This window comes from Narcine bancroftii, chromosome 2 (assembly GCF_036971445.1).
Source record: "Narcine bancroftii isolate sNarBan1 chromosome 2, sNarBan1.hap1, whole genome shotgun sequence".
In the NCBI taxonomy this organism is placed as follows: Eukaryota; Metazoa; Chordata; class Chondrichthyes; order Torpediniformes; family Narcinidae; genus Narcine; species Narcine bancroftii.
In genome coordinates, this window is record NC_091470.1 from 147911516 (window position 1) to 147928972 (window position 17457).

Consider the following 17457-nt stretch of genomic DNA (forward strand, 5'->3'; position numbering starts at 1 on the left):
GTGCTCGAAGGAGTTTGCACATTCTCTCCGTGACCTGCGTGGGTTTCCTCAGGGTGCTCAAGTTTCATCCCACCCTCCAAAACCTGTGGGGTTGATAGGTTAATTGGATGGCATGGGTTTCATGGTCCGGAATGAGCTTCTACCATGCTACATTGTTAATTTTTTTTTAAAGTTGAGGCTTTCTGGGAACAAGGCAGATAAAAGTGTTAAGAAACATGAAACGCAGAAAAGGTTGACACAAGCAGGTGTTGGCAAAATAATCTATCCCCATTTAAAACTTTCAATGAACTTCTTCACATGTAATTGGAACTGATGGGCTTGTTCTGAGAGCTGACATATCCTTGACAGGTTAGATGGCTTCCTCTGTATATTGTAAGGAAACATGAATACAATGTGCAACAGCAATAAAGCAACCATTAGACGTCTGTATGAGTTTACTTGGCATAATTGTGGCAAGATTTCACTTCAGACAGGTTTGCCCCCTCCACAATGGTCTTTAATTTCAACTCTCTTTTGGTGCCAGCAATGAAATGAAACTTTGGTTTCTCGAATCTTTAAGGTTATCAAAAACATAGCAGAGAGGGCATTTAACCATGAATGTACTGTAAAGGTGGAGTTATTTCTTAAAACTCACTTTTCGCTTCTGTTCTTCCTCTTCCTGGATCTTGGCCTGGAGTTTCCTCACCATCACTTGCCTCTTCCACTCCGGGATGGGAGCTCCCTGCTCATCGTGAGTGGGTACGAGCGACTCAGCATCAGCCACAGTGGTCTGCGCTGATGCAACTCCATTCGCACACGTTTCTGTCGGGCTCGCTCCCTTATGCTTCATACTTTCAGGCTGCAGTGTAAGAAAAAGAGCAGGGAAAAGTTTGGTGAGGAGTTGGGCTTTCAAATTCAACAATGGTTGCTTTATATCCCAGGGATACTCACAACGTTTCCAGAGTTTGAAAAGACCACAGTGCTCCCCTTGCTCTGAGCTGTTGGTTTCAGATTTTTCCCAGCTTTGATCTCAGCCAGTAACTCAGCATTATCTCCAGTAGGGGACATCATATTGAAAGACTTTGTACCTGTGTGCATCAGATAAGTCGTCTTAGATGAACAGCAGATACTGTTCAGAACCTTTTATTTCAAAATATATTACCTTATTTATAAACAGTGTGTGTGTGAGAGAGAGAGAGAGAGAGACAGAGACAGAGACAAACGCACACACGATAGAGGTTGGGTCCCTGTGTAGAGGTGTGGAGGAGAGGAGAGAGAGAGAGTTGTGTTTTAGATCTGGTGGCAGGAGGCAGGAGGTGGTGAGGGGATAGAGAGGTAGAGAGAAAGCTTTAGCTTTCAATAAAAAGGTACAAACCCATGGCCAATCTGGGCTCAAGATAGTCCCAGATCTTTCAGTGGTGGTAAAATGACCTGAAGGGGAGGGAGTGAGGTAGAGGTTGGAAGGGAAAAACAGAAACTTCCAAGATCATCGAGATAAGTTTGGATTGAATTTAATGATCAATTTACCCAACAATTTGACCACATTCTCCACATAAATGTGGAATCACATGATGGAATTGCTGCACCAATGCCAAAATAATGGGTAAATTATTAAAATCATTAAGATCCTCCATCTGTTGGCTCCACTTCCTGTTGGGATCCCTCATTTAGGAGGTTCTCTCCCCCGGCCGCCACCTCCTCATCACCAAGTGGGGGATGGACGACAAACTTTATTTTTTGAAATATAGTTCCAATTTATAAATTTTCAGAGATTTGAAATCAACTGTCAGGAATGCAAATCATGTGGGTTTAAATAAGCTGGAGTTCTCCAGAGGACTTGCGTGTCACATATACTGTATGAGAACACACGAGTTGCTGCAAGCAAAGGGCTGAACCCCTCGTCATACTCTGTCCTTTTAATTCACTCTTGGGATGTGGGTGTTGTGAACAAGGCCAGGACGTTGCACACTCCAAGATACAAGACAAGGTGCCAAGGGTTGTGTTGAAGCTGGGTCCAGCCCCCTCCAAGATCCTGTGGGGATAGGTCATGGAATAGGGTCCTCACCACCACACAGGAGATGGGGACTTCTGTAATCACCTCTCAACTGAATTACTAATGGGATGTTTGGAAATGAGAACCTGATGTCAAGTTGCATTGTATTTCTAAAAATCTACTTGCAAAACAAAACCATAAGAGGAGGGAAAGTTGGAGAGATTCTGGGAGGGAAAGGTGTCTGCAGCCAAAGCCAGGGGTGGTAATACAACCTGTACCAATTTTGTTCTGGCTGCTACATCTCCAGAGGATGGAAGCAAACTGGCCCTGGGAGCAAATCTAATTCATGCAATGTTGGAGTGTAAGCAAGTGGCAACTGAGATTTTACTTAACCTTTATGAGAACATTCATTTCTACACAGACTCTCCACCATCCGAAGCCGAAGTGGGAATGTCAGTGACAAACGCCATCACCATCAGTAAATTCTCCTGACAAAGTCAGTGCTCACCCCCTCAATATGAATCATACACTCAGCAGACCAGGAGCAGAGGCAGTAAAACTTGATGAGATTAATTTGAATACCCCTTTCAATCACTGATTTGTGCCATGATCAAAATGTCTGAGAAAATAATCAGGCCTGAAGTGTTTTGTATTTTTATGTCCCAGTTCAACCAGCAGGAATCTCCTACACCCCCCCATCCTCCCACCACCCACACGCACACACCTCCAAACCCGAGGGTAAGGCCTGCAGTCCTTCTCCAAAGTTACATTCAACTTCCAAACTTCCTCCAAAAAATTACACATGCATTGATAACTCTTCTATTCTGAGTAAATCTTAAATCATCTTCCTGATACTCTCCAAGTAATTCGAGAGAACTGAACTCTTTTCTCTATTACTCTTTGATGATTTTAACTGCTCTTCTGTAATTGGTTTGACAAATCCAGTCAAAAACTTAATATCTTACCTTGTCCTGAATGCATGAAATTTATCTGTGTGGATATTCAGTCTGAAATGAATGCCTTTTTGCTGCTACCTTCCATTATATTGAAACTAAATCATATTTCCTAAATCTTTTCTCCACTGAACCTTTTCTAAATGCTGGAAAGTGGATCAACGTGTCTGTTTTGTATGATCCAGTTGTGCATACATGTGATTTAATCCAGGTCAGGTTGCATCGATTGAGCAACTGGATCGGTCGCTTTTGTGCAAAATACACGTTGGCACATTTGATGTTCCTCTGACATCATGCAAGCGCCTCATGACATCACTGGTCATGCACATCTTGTCTCCCTCCCTGAACGGCAGTAACTTTCAGCTGTTGGCGAATACTCGCTGTGCAATGGGAGGCACGCAGCTTTGTTCCATTCATGTCTGAGCAGGAGGCTGCGGACATGAGCGATCTCCATGGTCAGATCCAAAACCTACTACAAACTGTTCAGATGCCTTCGAGACCTCACCAGGAGATGCTTTTCCCAGTACATAGCTGTTGACCGTCACTCAATGGAGGCATCACTGCCAGCCATTGTGTACCCTGCCACAGAGGGTGGGTTAGGAACCTTGAGGCATGAGCCCTGCCAGTGGTACACTACAGTCAATAGTTGCTGCCTAGAGCTCCTCCATCGAGAAATAGCCCCTGCCTCTCCAGTCTCTTCTTATTACTTGATCCCTCCAGTCCTAGTTACTTCCTTTATTTAACTATTCAGGATTTTATATTAATCTGTGTAAGCAGCAGGAATAAATAGTGCAAAGCAAGTAGTCTCATCGACACTGCATAGTTAATACAGTCCTTAATGGCAACTACACACATTTATAAAGCGGATAGGTTGAAATCCTGGTTTGATCGTGTAAATAAAGGGACTAATCCATTTAAAATGCATAGCCTTTACTAAAAAAAAATCAGCAAATTATTTAGCAAAGAGGTCATTGGTCATTCAATCTATGGCTTTTAATGAGCTGTTAACTGCTAAAGGGCAGCCTCCAGTACCTGACTCAGTACAAGCCTTCATCACAATCCATCCAAAGCTCAATAACATGAGGAAGCCTTCTGGCAAAAGCAGCAAATTTAAACCACCATTAGTTCAGAAATGATAGCTTCCTGCGTGACAGAAAGTGTGAAACAAGAAACTGTCATCTGAGCAACCTAATAGAAATTAAGGAAGGGTTCGAAATAGTTAACAAATCCTGTCATTAGACTTTCAAAATAACCATATTAAAAGGCAAGAGGTTATGGTTTTGTTTCACAAGTAGATTTTTAGAAACACAATGCAACTTGCCATCACAATCCAAATAAACCCCCATCTATACACATCGTCAAATACCTTGCCTGCAGATTGATTTTTCAATGGTCAGCTCAGTGTTTAAGCAGTTTCTAGACAGGCTCATACGTTGCAATAATAGGTGGATGTCTACAGAGCTGAGCTATCATCCATATAACTAACACAACACCCAGAGGAACAAGAGAAGTCATTAGGTGCAGGTTTATGATCCAATCTATTTGGAATCAACAGTAATTGGAACAGGCATTGAATAAGCTGCCAGCTTCTAGTGGAGCTAAGCTGTTGTATAAATTATGCGTACATTACCTCTGACAGGTGTGTCCAAAGTAAATAGCTCTGTGGAGGCAGATCCATTTAGTTTTGGCAAAATGGATCAGGGTCCCGATGGTCTCGGGAGTATTCTGCAGTAAACAAACAAGGATTTAAACATCCCCTCCTCCCCACAGCTCTTGCAACTCCTCCTCATCAGCGGGTGTCATCCTATATCCCACACTGCTAGGATATCTTCAGTTCAATTCTGACCTGCGCCTCTCTGGATGACACCATTTTGAGTAGTTTTATTGACATTAAAAATAGCTGAGCAATCCTGGACTTGTGAAGAGTAGAGAGCGCTTGGAAGGAAAAAGGCAGTTCGACTGATAATTCCAACCACTGAGTACTTTCTTCATGGTCTATTGAAAACTAACGAGGAGACTAAACATTGGAGGTAGCCAGCAACTCCAATAGGATTACATTGGACAACATTTTAAGTGGTTGAAATGTAGACTTCAGAACAATCAAGAATCTTATACAAGCATATAATTTTTTTTTTAAAAAAGAATAGGCAAGATGGAGGCAAGAAAGTTGGTAGGTGAGAGTAGAACTAGGAGACATAGACTTAAGATTCGGAAGAGATTTAAGATGGAGATGAGGAGGAAATGCTTTTCCTAGAGAGTAGTGAATTCTCTGCCCAAGGAAGCAGTAGGGGCTGCCTCATTAAATATATTTAAGACACAGTCAGATTGAGTTTTGCAGAGTAAGGGGATTAAGAATTATAGGAAAAGGTGGGCAAGTAGAGCTGAGTCACTGGCCAAATAGGCCATGATCTTATTGGATGGTGGAGCAGACTCGATGGACCAAATGGGATAGCCCTGCTCCAATTTCTTATAAGACCATAAGATGAAGGAGCAAAACTAGATCATTCAGCCCATCAAGTCCACTCTGCCCTTCTTCCACTCAGCCCCACTCCTCTGCCTTCTCTCCATAACCATTGATACCCTGACTATTCAGATACCTATCAATTTCTGTCTTAAATACACCCAAAACCCTTGTGTTTCGGATATTTGTATGCCTGGCAGTTCTCATGTACCCATTTGAGAGCCGATGGTCACTGCCCGGATAAAGATTTATGTGGGAGATTAGAGGTGATTTGACCTGGACAGTTGAAGCTTTGAGCCAACCTTCTACAGATATACCACTTTATTGTGGCACCAAGACAAGTTATAGCTGAGGTTGCCTGTACACCAGCCAGAAAGAAAAATGAAATACATTTAAGTACAATTCAATGGATATTGAATGGATATGAGGATTCAGTAGCTTTGCTACTTTGCAGGAAATCTTTCACTATTGGATTGATGATTCAGAGACACAAGTTGAAATCCCATTGCAGCATCTTAAAATTCAGGAAGTGAATGAAACACAAAAGTCCGCTACTCTGTGATTGAAGTAAAAACACAAAAATGCTGGAGGAACTCAGCAGGTCTCACAGCGTCCATAGGAGGTAAAGATATATTACCAATGTTTCGGGCCTGAGCCCTTCCTCAAGGTATGAGTAGAAAGAAAAGACAGGCTTCTGTATTAAAAAGCTGGGGAATAGATAAGAATGGGAGGGGGAGGAATTCAGATATACCCCACTTTACAAAACTAGAGTGTTCCTACAGAACCTTTAGTAAGCCAAAATGGTGTAAAGTGAAGACGCGATTACCATTGATTTCCATGGGAAAAATTTTTGAGCATTCTCAGATCCAAAAAAAACCTGCCAAATCATACCAAATATCACCAACATTTATTAAAAGCAGGAATGATAAAAATACACAGCCTATAAAGAAGAAATAATGTATGTACAGTGTAGTTAGGCTGAGTCTTCAGAGGTTGGGGTGGTGGGAAGTACAGGAGACTGGGATGTAGGAGAGAGAGGAAGAGCTGCTTGGAGAGTGTGAGCAGCCTCTCTGATGGCTCGTTGCTTTCTTAAAAGTGAAAATCCTTGCGTAAAGGCAAACACAGGTTTCTTCATCAAAGCAAATTTGTGTGAAGCAGGTATTTGTAAAACCCGTACAGACCAACAGACAAAAGGTGTTAATTGGATACGATGAGAGGACAGGAGAATTGATTGGGGGAAGAGGGGGTAGTTTTTGGCTCTGTGAAAGGAGTCAGGGGGAAAAAAGGGAAGAGAGAGAGAGAGAGAGAGAGAGAGAAAAGAAGACACAGGGAAAGATGAAAGCGAGAAAGGGGTCTCTTGCTGATAAATGCTCATCACTGATCTAAAATGGGCTATTTGAAAAAAATGTGCAAGGTAGCTGTGATATGCTCTATTAAAATAGTGACTCTACTTAATGACAAAAATATTTAGGATGGCCTGAACTGCTGAAAGGAGTTTTACAGGTACAAGCCAAATTCTTACTTGTAATATAGATCAAGTTGTTCTGAACACTATAATGCAGTCAGTCTGTTCCACTGCTGTCTCAACCCTCACACTTCCAGAAACCTGCTGTTAGTACACAACTAAATAATTCATTCCTTAACCACTTTCAAATGGACTATTCAAAGCAACCTAGTACCTGCCTTAATTTGACAAGAAGTTGCTTTAGTTGCACAGAATAGATCTCATCTTTTATTTACTAGTCCAAAGATTGAAAACAATGGCCTCTCTCCAACAATTATGTCTAAAATGAATGCAGGAAGTGGCAGAAACATTCAACAGGTCAACATCTGCAGAAAGAGGATCAAAGTTAATGTTTCGGCAGGTCTTTTACCTGGAATGTTAACTCTGATTCTCTTTCCATAGATGCTGCCTGTCCAGCTAAATATTTCCAGCATTTTCCTGATAATATTTCTGGTTTCCAGCACCAACTAATTTTTACATTATTTCACAATCTTTTAACCAGAGAGTTGTAATCAGAATGCCACAAGCCTGCGCTTTGCCTCAGCATTACAGGGCAAATATTACTATAAATTACATTTCAAAAATAAATAAATTGTGAAAGAAAATTGGAGAAAGTGAGAGAAAGTCTATGGGTCATTGTCCATTCATAAATCTGACAGCAGAGGAGAAGAAGCTGTACAGCAGGCTCTTTAGCCCATCAATTCCATTCTGATCATCCATTTACAACAATCCTCCACTCATTCTCCCCACATTTACATCATCTACACTCAGATTCCACTGATCACTACACACAACTTACTGCAGCCACTTAACCTCAGAATTACCATCTATTCCCATGAACTAGTCATGAAATTCGGGGTTTGCAGCATCAATAAATAAAAAATATAGTGTACGGAAAGTAAGGCAGTGTCTTTGGTGGCAGCAGGGAAGAAGTTGTCCTTGTGCCATTGAGTGCTTGTCTTTAGGCTCCTGTACCTTTTAACCAATGGTGGCAGAGGGTATGGATTGGGTGGTGAGGGTCTTTGAGGATAGAGACTGCTTTTTTAAGACCTTCTCTTGTAGATAGAGGACATGGAGGCTTTAGGACAGATCCTCAGAGATGTTGACACTCAGACATTTGAGTTTCTTGATCCTTTCTACTACTGAGCCCTTGAAGAGGACTGGGCCCTGTCCCTTTGACTTCTTCCTGAAGTCCACAATCATCTTTATGGTTTTGCTAACATTGAGCACAAGGTTGTTGGCGTGACACCACTCAACGAGCTGCTGTACCTTCCTCATAGCTGTTTGTGATTCTACCGACAACTGTGGTGTCATCGGCAAACTTGTAGACACCATTGGAATTGTTCCTGGCCACAGTCATGGGTGTATAATGAGTAGAGCAGTGGACTAAGCACACATCCTTGGGGTGCGCCTGCATTGATAATCAGTGAGGAGGAGATGTTGTTTCCAATTGGTACTGACTGTGATCTTCCGATGAGGAAATTAAAGATCCAGTTGCAGGTGGGTGGGGCGGGTGGTGGGGGGGGGGGGGGGTTGTTGACCAGCTCTGAGGGAATAATGGCATTGAAGGCTGAGCTGTAGTGTACTTACTGACTGAAATTAACATGAAATTTTGGACCTTGTTACAGAGTGGCAAGCTTAATGCAAATTCTACACGAGCGTGTGGGTATGCATGTGTGTGAACATGCACTTGAATGAATGTTTAGGCTCAGCTATGATGACACCTCAAACTAAACAATTTGCCTACAAGGTTTAAATGACCACCTAGCTGAGCTCTTTCAAGATGTGTATGATATCAGCTTGTTCAAGATAGAGTCACAGCTTCGTGCAGGAAGATAATTGGGAATGTGGGTATTGGTGGAAGATGAGGTAAAAGGAAAGAGGAAGGGAAACTTGAAGATAAAATAAAAGACTGAATCTCCTACGTCCAGGGTTTCACAACATTGGGAAGAGAACTGGTGGTGATATTTTGGTAACCAGGTTTGTTTTTCTTTTTTTCTTTACTGTTCTTTGATGATGCTCTTTATTTCTATCTTTTTCTTTCTTTGAGAATTATTATTTGGGGGGAGGGGTGTTGGTGGGATTTCAGCGGGGTATAATTTGCAACACCTATAACTGATTTGGAAAATATGACCATAATTTTCTGTATTTGGATATTAATACATGTATGGAAATGTAAATAAAATATTTTTAAAAAAACATTGGGAAAAGAACAAGAGGAAATTATATGGGCCCTAAATTTACTTTGGTTACTTGGTATAATCAAGGATACTGCAAATGACTCAACTCCAGGTTTCTGCCTTTATCTCAAATGATCTAATTCCCAGAAATCAGTGAGTCTCAATGTGCAGTTCCAGAAACTTCTAGGAAAGTTGCAGAAGTTTCCAAAATTGCTAAATATTTAATTTTGTATGTAAAGAAGTTAATCTGCATCCTGATGCACAATTAATTACAAGACCCTAATCAGTGCAGATTGGCAGCATCAGCTCCTCCTTGCTGAGGGCACCCCCAAGGCTGCGTGCTTAGTCCGCTGCTCTATTCCCTGTACACCTTTGATTTCTGAACCAATTTTGGCTCTAACGCAATCTATAAATACACTGAAAACACCATTGTTGTTTTACCAAATAACAGGAAATGATGGGGCAGAATATCAATGGAGATTGAGAATCTGGTTGAGGGGTACCAGAACAGCAAACTTGCTCTCAACATCAGCAAGACCAAGAAGCTTATTGTTGATTTTAGGAAGGGGAGTCTGAGGGGCCAGCCCTTGTGTCTTCATTGACAGGATGGCAGTGGAGAGGGTTAGTGCCTTTATCCTCCTGGGACCCCACATATCGGAGGGTCTCTGTTGGAGCCAGCACTCTAAAGCAACTGTGAATAAGGCAGACCACCTCAACTTTCTAAAAAGTCTGAGGAGGTTTGGCATGCTGTCAAGTACTCCATCAAACTTCTCCAGATGTACTGTGCAATATATACTGACTGGTTGTACCTCAACCTGGTTTGGTAAGTTGAACATCTCGGAATGGCAAGGGCTGCAGAAAGAGACAAGTACACATAACGGGCATGGAGCTCCCTTCCATTGAAGACATCTACATGAGGTACTGCCTCAAGAGAGCAGCCTACATCATAAAGGATCCCCATCACTCTGGTTACAACCTTTTCTAACTGCTACCTTCAAGCAGAAGGTATAATACTAAAATAAATACTGGTCAAAGTAAGGTACTTGCTCAGGTAACCAATTCATCCACACATCCAAAGCTAATGCTATGGCAATGGTAGCAGACACTTCAGAAGTTACATGTGGAAATTAGATTTTGCAGCTGTAGGGCTTCAGCATACTGTAGTATGGGAAACATTGCATAAGCGCACTTCAAATAAACAACTTCACTGGTTGCCGCAGTGAATTTCTCTTTGGAAATTCATCTCCTCCTGTTATTAGTATGGCCCCTTCTGTTTTTACGTTGCCACCTGGCATCTTTTTGGTTCATATTTTATCTGCAGTAATTTCCAATAGTGGGACAAGGGTTCTCCTGGATTGAACAGGGGTCTGTATGGCTGCAGAGGCTGCGGGAGCACTGGAGATGAATTCACGGACCCTCAGTGCCTCTGAAGGGACTCTCTTTTGCTTCTCTTTCTCTCGTTTGAAAGGGGTGTAGGATGATACTAATAGTGACACTTCATCTGCCTTACGGGAGGCAAAAGTTCATGTATTTTACATTTTTAATGTATTATTACTTGAAAATAAAAGGAACCTTGAACCTTTTAGGCCACTATGAGGAGAAATGTATTCATGAAAAGTCTGTTATCTGGTATTTAGCAGCACAAAGCACAGTAATTTTTAGAAGGAGGATTGAGTCCAGGTTTACTCTGTGTCTCCAAGACCAAACCTATTGTCCAGCACCCTTTCCTCGGCCAACAGCTTCTTCAACTTTGATTACGCATTCACTTTTACTTTTGGAAGTTGGAATGATTTGCATCACGGCCAATTTTGGTGGCAATGTGTTCCGAGTTCCAACCGGAGTTGGCAACAAGAGACTTCTAAATCACTCACATTTTACAACTGAAGAGTTTTCATAACTGATCCCCAAATCCTGAAGACTGCCCTTCAAAGTCTGTTCACAGTTTCACTGAAAATCACTCAGCAGACTAATCCTTCACTACATATCTATAATCTCACTGGAAAATATTCCTCCCACCAAAGCACTCAGTTATCCCTTTCGACACAATAGTTTTTTTTTAAAAACTCAATCTAAAAAGCCTTTGCAAAGGAAACCGTATCCATGCATGGTCCAATTAAAAAAATATTTTGACTATAATGAATTTGAAAAGAATAATTCACAATATATGACAGAGGTTTCTTCAATGCAAAAATCTTCAGTTACCTCTCGAACATAAGCCTTAGATTGCAGCTATTCAGTGAGGCAGTTGGAATGTTACAATCAAAACTTTATAAGAATAACATTGGCCAATATTCCACATAGTTTTAACACAAAGCAACAAAAAAGCAGAAAGTCAAATTTGATCCCCACCCACCTTTAGTGCAAGAGGAGACCAGAAAGGATTGCGTTAGCTCAGTGTTCCTTTTGGTTCTACCGATGCGCGCTCATCTGGTTTTACTGCCTTACTGAGGACTAACTAACATGAGGCACAACAATGATCAAATTACTTACTCTTCATGAACTTTGGTCCTCTGCCTTCTGGATGGTGAGAAACAGCTAAGAGAGGAGAAGCAGCCATGGCAGGGGATTTGCCGGTTCCATACACACCCATCATTGAGAGAAGCGTTACACAATAGGAAATCACATGGCAAGAGGCAGGAGATGCCGTAATCCAAAGCAAATGGTGACACGAGGGAGCATTGTTTGTCAGTGCAGTGTGGAGGCAGCAGGGATGGAACAAATAAACACAGCAGAGAGAGAGACAGAAGAGATGGTAGAAGGAGAAAAAAAACAGTTAGAGAGCTCAAAGGCATTGGAACACATTGTAATAAGTTGCAAAATGTATTACTTTTTTGGAGAGAAATGAATTATTTTTATAAACAATATTTTTCATAACTTTGCAATTCCATCTTATTTTAAACTTATTGGACATTTCGGCGAATCACTGTTGCCACTAAAGTGTTTCAGTGGTATAAACATGGGCTGCATTCATATCAGTGCCTGTGGGTTCCCAACCCTGCACTTGGCCATTCAGCTCTTTGCACATTCCTCCTATGGAAGCACTGGCTCAGATGGAAGGTGATGGACAAAGTTATGCTGGAAATACCGGGGGCTGATGCCACAAAATCCGCACAGTCTTTAAACTCGGGTCTATGATGACACTGGCCCTTCAGACCCCGATATCTGAGCCACTAAGAAGGCCAAGAACTCAGCAATCAACAAAGAGAAACATAGGTGAAGACATCTTACTCCATGGATAAACATCCCTTTGCTCTTTTCTTCCCTATAACACCACTATCACCTATCACAATTTAAAGAAATCTAGAATATTCACAAATTTGAAAGGTCAGTCAATGTTATTGTGTACTAATGCTTTAATGTTGAAATACTGTGTAGATTGAGCATCATGTTCAGTGTTCAGGCATGAAGCTTTCCCGAATTACAGCTCAAAATGTGTTTCTCATGCCTTGCTTCTGGGCAAGGCTTGCTCTGCCTGTGTCTTAACATCACAACATCAGGGTAAACAAGATTAATGCTGAATGTATTCAAAATCATGAAGGGAATAGATCAGGTGAGCAGGGGAATCAGTAAACAATGGGCATAGGTTTAGGATGGGGGAGGGGGGAGATTTAACAGGAACCTGAGGGGGTGACTTTATTTAACAAATGGTGGTGGGTGCATGGAATGGGCTGCCAGAGGAGGTGGGTGAAGCAGTAAGAAAAATATTGGGCAGATACGTGGATAGGATAGGTTTAGAGTTATGGGCCAAACGCAGGTAGGTGGGAAGTTTTGGTTGGTGTGGGGAAGTTGGGCCGGAAGACTTGTTTCCATAGTGTATAACTCCACGATTCATTATCTCACAGTTCAAAAGTGGAACAGATGCTAGAAATTTCAAATCAGCTGGCATCCCCTCTTAGAAAATGAACTGGATTAGTCTTTTACATTGAACTGCTTAACATTTATCTTCATATAAATATAAAAAGAGCACTCTGCACTTTGGTACCCCTGCATTATTCTTCTTTAAGAACCAAAAACCCTGTCCACATTTAAGTATATGCAATGCATTTTTATTAATATGTGTGCACCTATACTGACTAAACTTGCAAAACAACTTTGCCATTACTTTGTCATATACTGTGAATAGGCACTGTACACTGATGTCCTGTAATATAGTGAAGACCAAATTCTGTACATTTTACACCATAGAGTTAAATGGGAGAGTCTCCAGATGCTGGAGAAACTCACCAGGACACCAGCATCTATTGGAAGTAAATGGTAACCAATGTTTCAGGCCTGAGCCCTTTGTCAAAGTATGAAGGGATGAGGTCCTAAATGTTAATTGCCCTTTACTTTCTATAGCTCTAGCTCTTTTGGTTAATTACACATTTAACACCATGCAAGGTTGCCAGAAATGGAAATGTCCAAATTAGAAAATTTCTTTCTCGAGCTGCCTGGTAGATATGTTAGAGTAGAACGCCTTTCCTTGTTTCAACTTTCAATCCAATAAAACTAATTTAAATAATATTAAAAAGTCAATTCCCTGCCTTTCTTGATCTAGTCACAGACATGGAAGTTTAGCAACGCAACCTCTGATAATATACGGAGTTGACATCACATAAATAAATAATTTACATAAACAATAACCCAAATTTTTTTCAACACACTTGCTTAATAACTGTACCAGAAGCAACTAACTTTGGTCAATATTCATCCCAAAAAGCTTTTTAGTCTTGTTGTCAAAATAGCATATAATGGCCATGAATTTGGAGGTGTATTGATGGCAAACCTGTAATACTTATGTAGGCTCCACAAACACGCAGCGAAAAGGATCTCGATTCTCAATGTCAGTAAAAATCTTGCCTATTATCAAAGGCCCCGCTGTTTCGGCAACACAGAGTTAGAAATTTGATGTGAACCATTTTTTAAAAAAAAGCCACATTGATTATTCTGAAGAAGCAAATCAAAACATTAGGTTTTATTGAATAAGGGGCAATTGGGCTTTTATTGTACTCTCATAATTACTGCCAAGGAGGTTCTCTGCTGCTGTCAGTTTTATAAAGCACACCACGTTTGCAACTAAAATCAAAATTATTTTAATTGGTTATTTATTAAACGCTCTCAGTTCTGCCTTAAACTAACGTGTTTGTGCAAATTTTTATCTTGCTTCAAAAATAAATAATTGTCCTGGCTTACTGCCTGTGAGAATTCTTGGATCTCACTGGCTTCCATGAGTGGGAATATTCTCTTCACATCTGCAGTATCAAGCAACATCATAAATATTAGATTCCTCAGCAGTTTCTTCCACACTACCTGTCCAACTGACTACGACATGAGCAACTACTCACTTCCGGCAGAAGATGAAGGTCTTCGCTGGATGCTGCTGGACATCATGTCCTCCGTTGGCAGTGGGGGAGGAGGAGGAGGATTTGACACAGTTTCCGGGAGAGGTGGAGGCGGTGGAGGAGCAGGTATTTCGCTGATGGGTTGGTTTTCTGGAATGCTTCCATTCCTAAGTCCCGTCTCTGGTACAAGAGAGCCCTAGGGAAGCAATGAGTGAACTGGGATTAGAAATACTAGTCCATGTTACAGAATTCAGTGCTCCCACAACGTTTACAGTCCTCTCAAAGTGGAGGGATGACCATTTTATTTTTGCCGGACAGGGCCAGGTTCTATCCCACTTCAAAGATTATACACAATCCCTCATAGATGTCGAGACACAGGTTGAGGTTTTTAAAAGCAAAAGATAATGGAATTCAAAATACTGTTCAAGCTGGAAATCTAAAAGTGAAATCAGAACATGCTGGGAACCCTCGACAGACCAGGCAGCATCTGTGGAGAGATAAACAGATGTAATGTTTCAAATGGAAGAACTTGTGTTAAATTCCAGAGAAGTTCAGGGAGCACGGTTTGTATAGTGATTGCCACAATGCTACGACAGCGCCAGAGACCCTGGTTAGAACCCAGCGCTGTCTGTAAGGAATTTGTTCATTCTATCTGTGTTTACGTGGGCTTCCTCTGAGTGCTCTGGCTTGCTCCATGATTCAAAGACATATGGGATTAGTAGGTTAGTTGGATGTATTTGGACAGGGTGGAAGGGTCTGTTACCAGGCTGCATCTCTAAATTTAAAAAATAAACTTCTAACATTTGCCCTGTAAAAATATTCCTGCACTTAAATAGAAATCATCTTCCCGGGCATGCAGCCAGGGAATTTAATTGCAAAGCCCAAGACTGGAAGTTAAAGATTTGATTTTGAAGACTTTATTTAAAATTTTATAACATGAATACAATAGAAAATTATATTTAAAGAAAAATAAAAAAAATTAAAATGGTATGATTACAATATTACATCAGAAAACTACACAAAATAACCCCCCCATTAATTGTAACACAATATTAGTAATCTAACTTAAAATTAGTCCAACCCCCCCCCCCCCAAAATAAAGAGTGAAGAGTTAATAAAATTAACAATGTTATATATGGAAAAAAAAATACCCACTTACAAAAAAACAGATAAAACTTAACCTAAAAATAATTCTAACAACAAAAAATTTTTTTTATCAATACTAAAATATCACGCTTAAGCATATATTTAAATCAAACAAATGCATATAATTAGCAAACGGAGTCCACTTTAACTTATAAAAAGACATCTATCCTGAATTGAAAAAGATATCCTTTCCATAGTCAAACAAAATTTCATCTCCAAATACCACTTATCTAAAGTTAGTATATTTTTATCTTTCCAAGTAAGTGCTATACATTTCTTAGCCACGACTAAAGCTAAATAAATAAAGGAAATCTGATAATCCTCTAAACCTAAATCAATTAATGATTGCATGTTCCCTAATAAAAATATATCGGGATCTAATACAAGAAAGATTTGATTTTGAAATAAATAACTACATCATTGTAATCCTGTTCACAGCATCAAGTATCAGGAGAAAATGACTGCAGGGATCACAATGTCGTTTAACCCAATGCTCTGCCCTTCTTCTGGGAAGGAACCAGGTGTTTATAATGTATCTAGCCTAAATATGACCCCAATCCTGAATGCATGCGGTTAGCTATTAACAATCCTGTAAAGAGGCGATGCAAATCTCAACTTTTAAATTTAGACACACGGCACGGTAACAGGCCCTTCCTCCCCACAAACCCGTACTGCTCAATTACACCCAAATGACCAACAACCCCCGTACATTTTGAAGGGTGGGAGGAAACCGGAGCACCCGGAGGAAAACAAGCAGACTCGGGGAGAATATGCAAACTCCTTAGAAACAGTGCTGGATTTGAACCCGGGTCACTGGCCCTGCTGCAGTATTATGCTAACTGCTACGCTACCCACGCTGCCCCTTGTCTAATTGGCCATGGGATTCAAGGTGGCACTGGGATAACTGATCGGGTAATCTATTTATAGAATTGTGATTTGGGGTCTGGAAATTTCAATAGCATTGCAGGAAACATCCCAGTTGAATTGCACCTTAATATTTTTCCATGGCTTCTTGAAGTTATGGTCTCAGTTTAACATCTTATATGAATGCTGATTGCATTGCGAAGTAGGCTCCCAACTTCTTATTTCTCTACCAGGTGCCATTCAACTTCCCTTCAATTCCCCAACATCCCAACCGCAGAAAGGGGTCATTCACAGCAGCTAATTACCTACCAAGCAGAATCTATGGCACATTGGAAGAAACTCACGATCACAGGAAGAATATGTAAATGCCTTGCAGAGATCAGAGGTCAGTCTGGAACGTGACGCTCCAGAGGACAGTTTGCAGGGATGAACAGAGTCTCTCAAATCTCCACCCCACTCTCATACTGACCTTTCTTCCCCTTGGCTCTTGCGACGAACACAACGAAGGTTAAAGCTGCAACATCTCATTTTCCATTTAGGGGGTTTGCTACAATCTTTATACTAAATATCAAATGCAAGCACCTTAGACAAGTGGTTTTCTCTCTTTTGGGTTCACTGATCATTTCTACCCTTGGATGCCGTCTGGCCTGCTGAACTCCTCTGTTTGCTCAAGATGCCACCATCTGCAGCAGAGGTGACCAAACTAGAGCCCCTGGGCCTTCTGCAGTCCATTGCCCATTATTAAGTGGCTCGTATATGGCGAGCTCTCCACTGGCCACCGTGACAAAGGTGCACCAAAGAAGAGGTACAAGGACTGCCTAAAGAAATCTCTTGGTGCCTGCCACATTGACCACCGCCAGTGGGCTGATATCACCTCAAACCGTACATCTTGGCACCTCACAGTTCGGCAGGCAGCAACCTCCTTTGAAGAAGACCGCAGAGCCCACCTCACTGACAAAAGAAGAAAAACCCAACACCCAACCCCAACCCACCAATTTTCCCCTGCAACCGCTGCAACCGTGTCTGCCTGTCCCGCATCGGACTGGTCAGCCATAA

At 41.2% G+C, this 17457-nt stretch overlaps 1 protein-coding gene across 2 annotated transcripts in view; it reads right to left on the reverse strand.

The window, feature by feature from the left end:
* Window positions 1-17457, reverse strand: part of espn (espin) — a 116022-nt gene that overhangs the window by 23786 nt on the left and 74779 nt on the right. Inside the window, exons 9-12 of one of the 2 annotated variants that reach the window (XM_069918502.1) lie at window positions 14395-14587; window positions 11561-11605; window positions 931-1067; window positions 635-838 (exon numbers count right to left, since the gene is read on the reverse strand). In XM_069918502.1, the coding sequence (XP_069774603.1) occupies window positions 635-838; window positions 931-1067; window positions 11561-11605; window positions 14395-14587 (579 nt within the window). The remainder of the gene's footprint in view (window positions 1-634; window positions 839-930; window positions 1068-11560; window positions 11606-14394; window positions 14588-17457) is intronic. The other variant, XM_069918503.1, reaches the window with a different exon arrangement.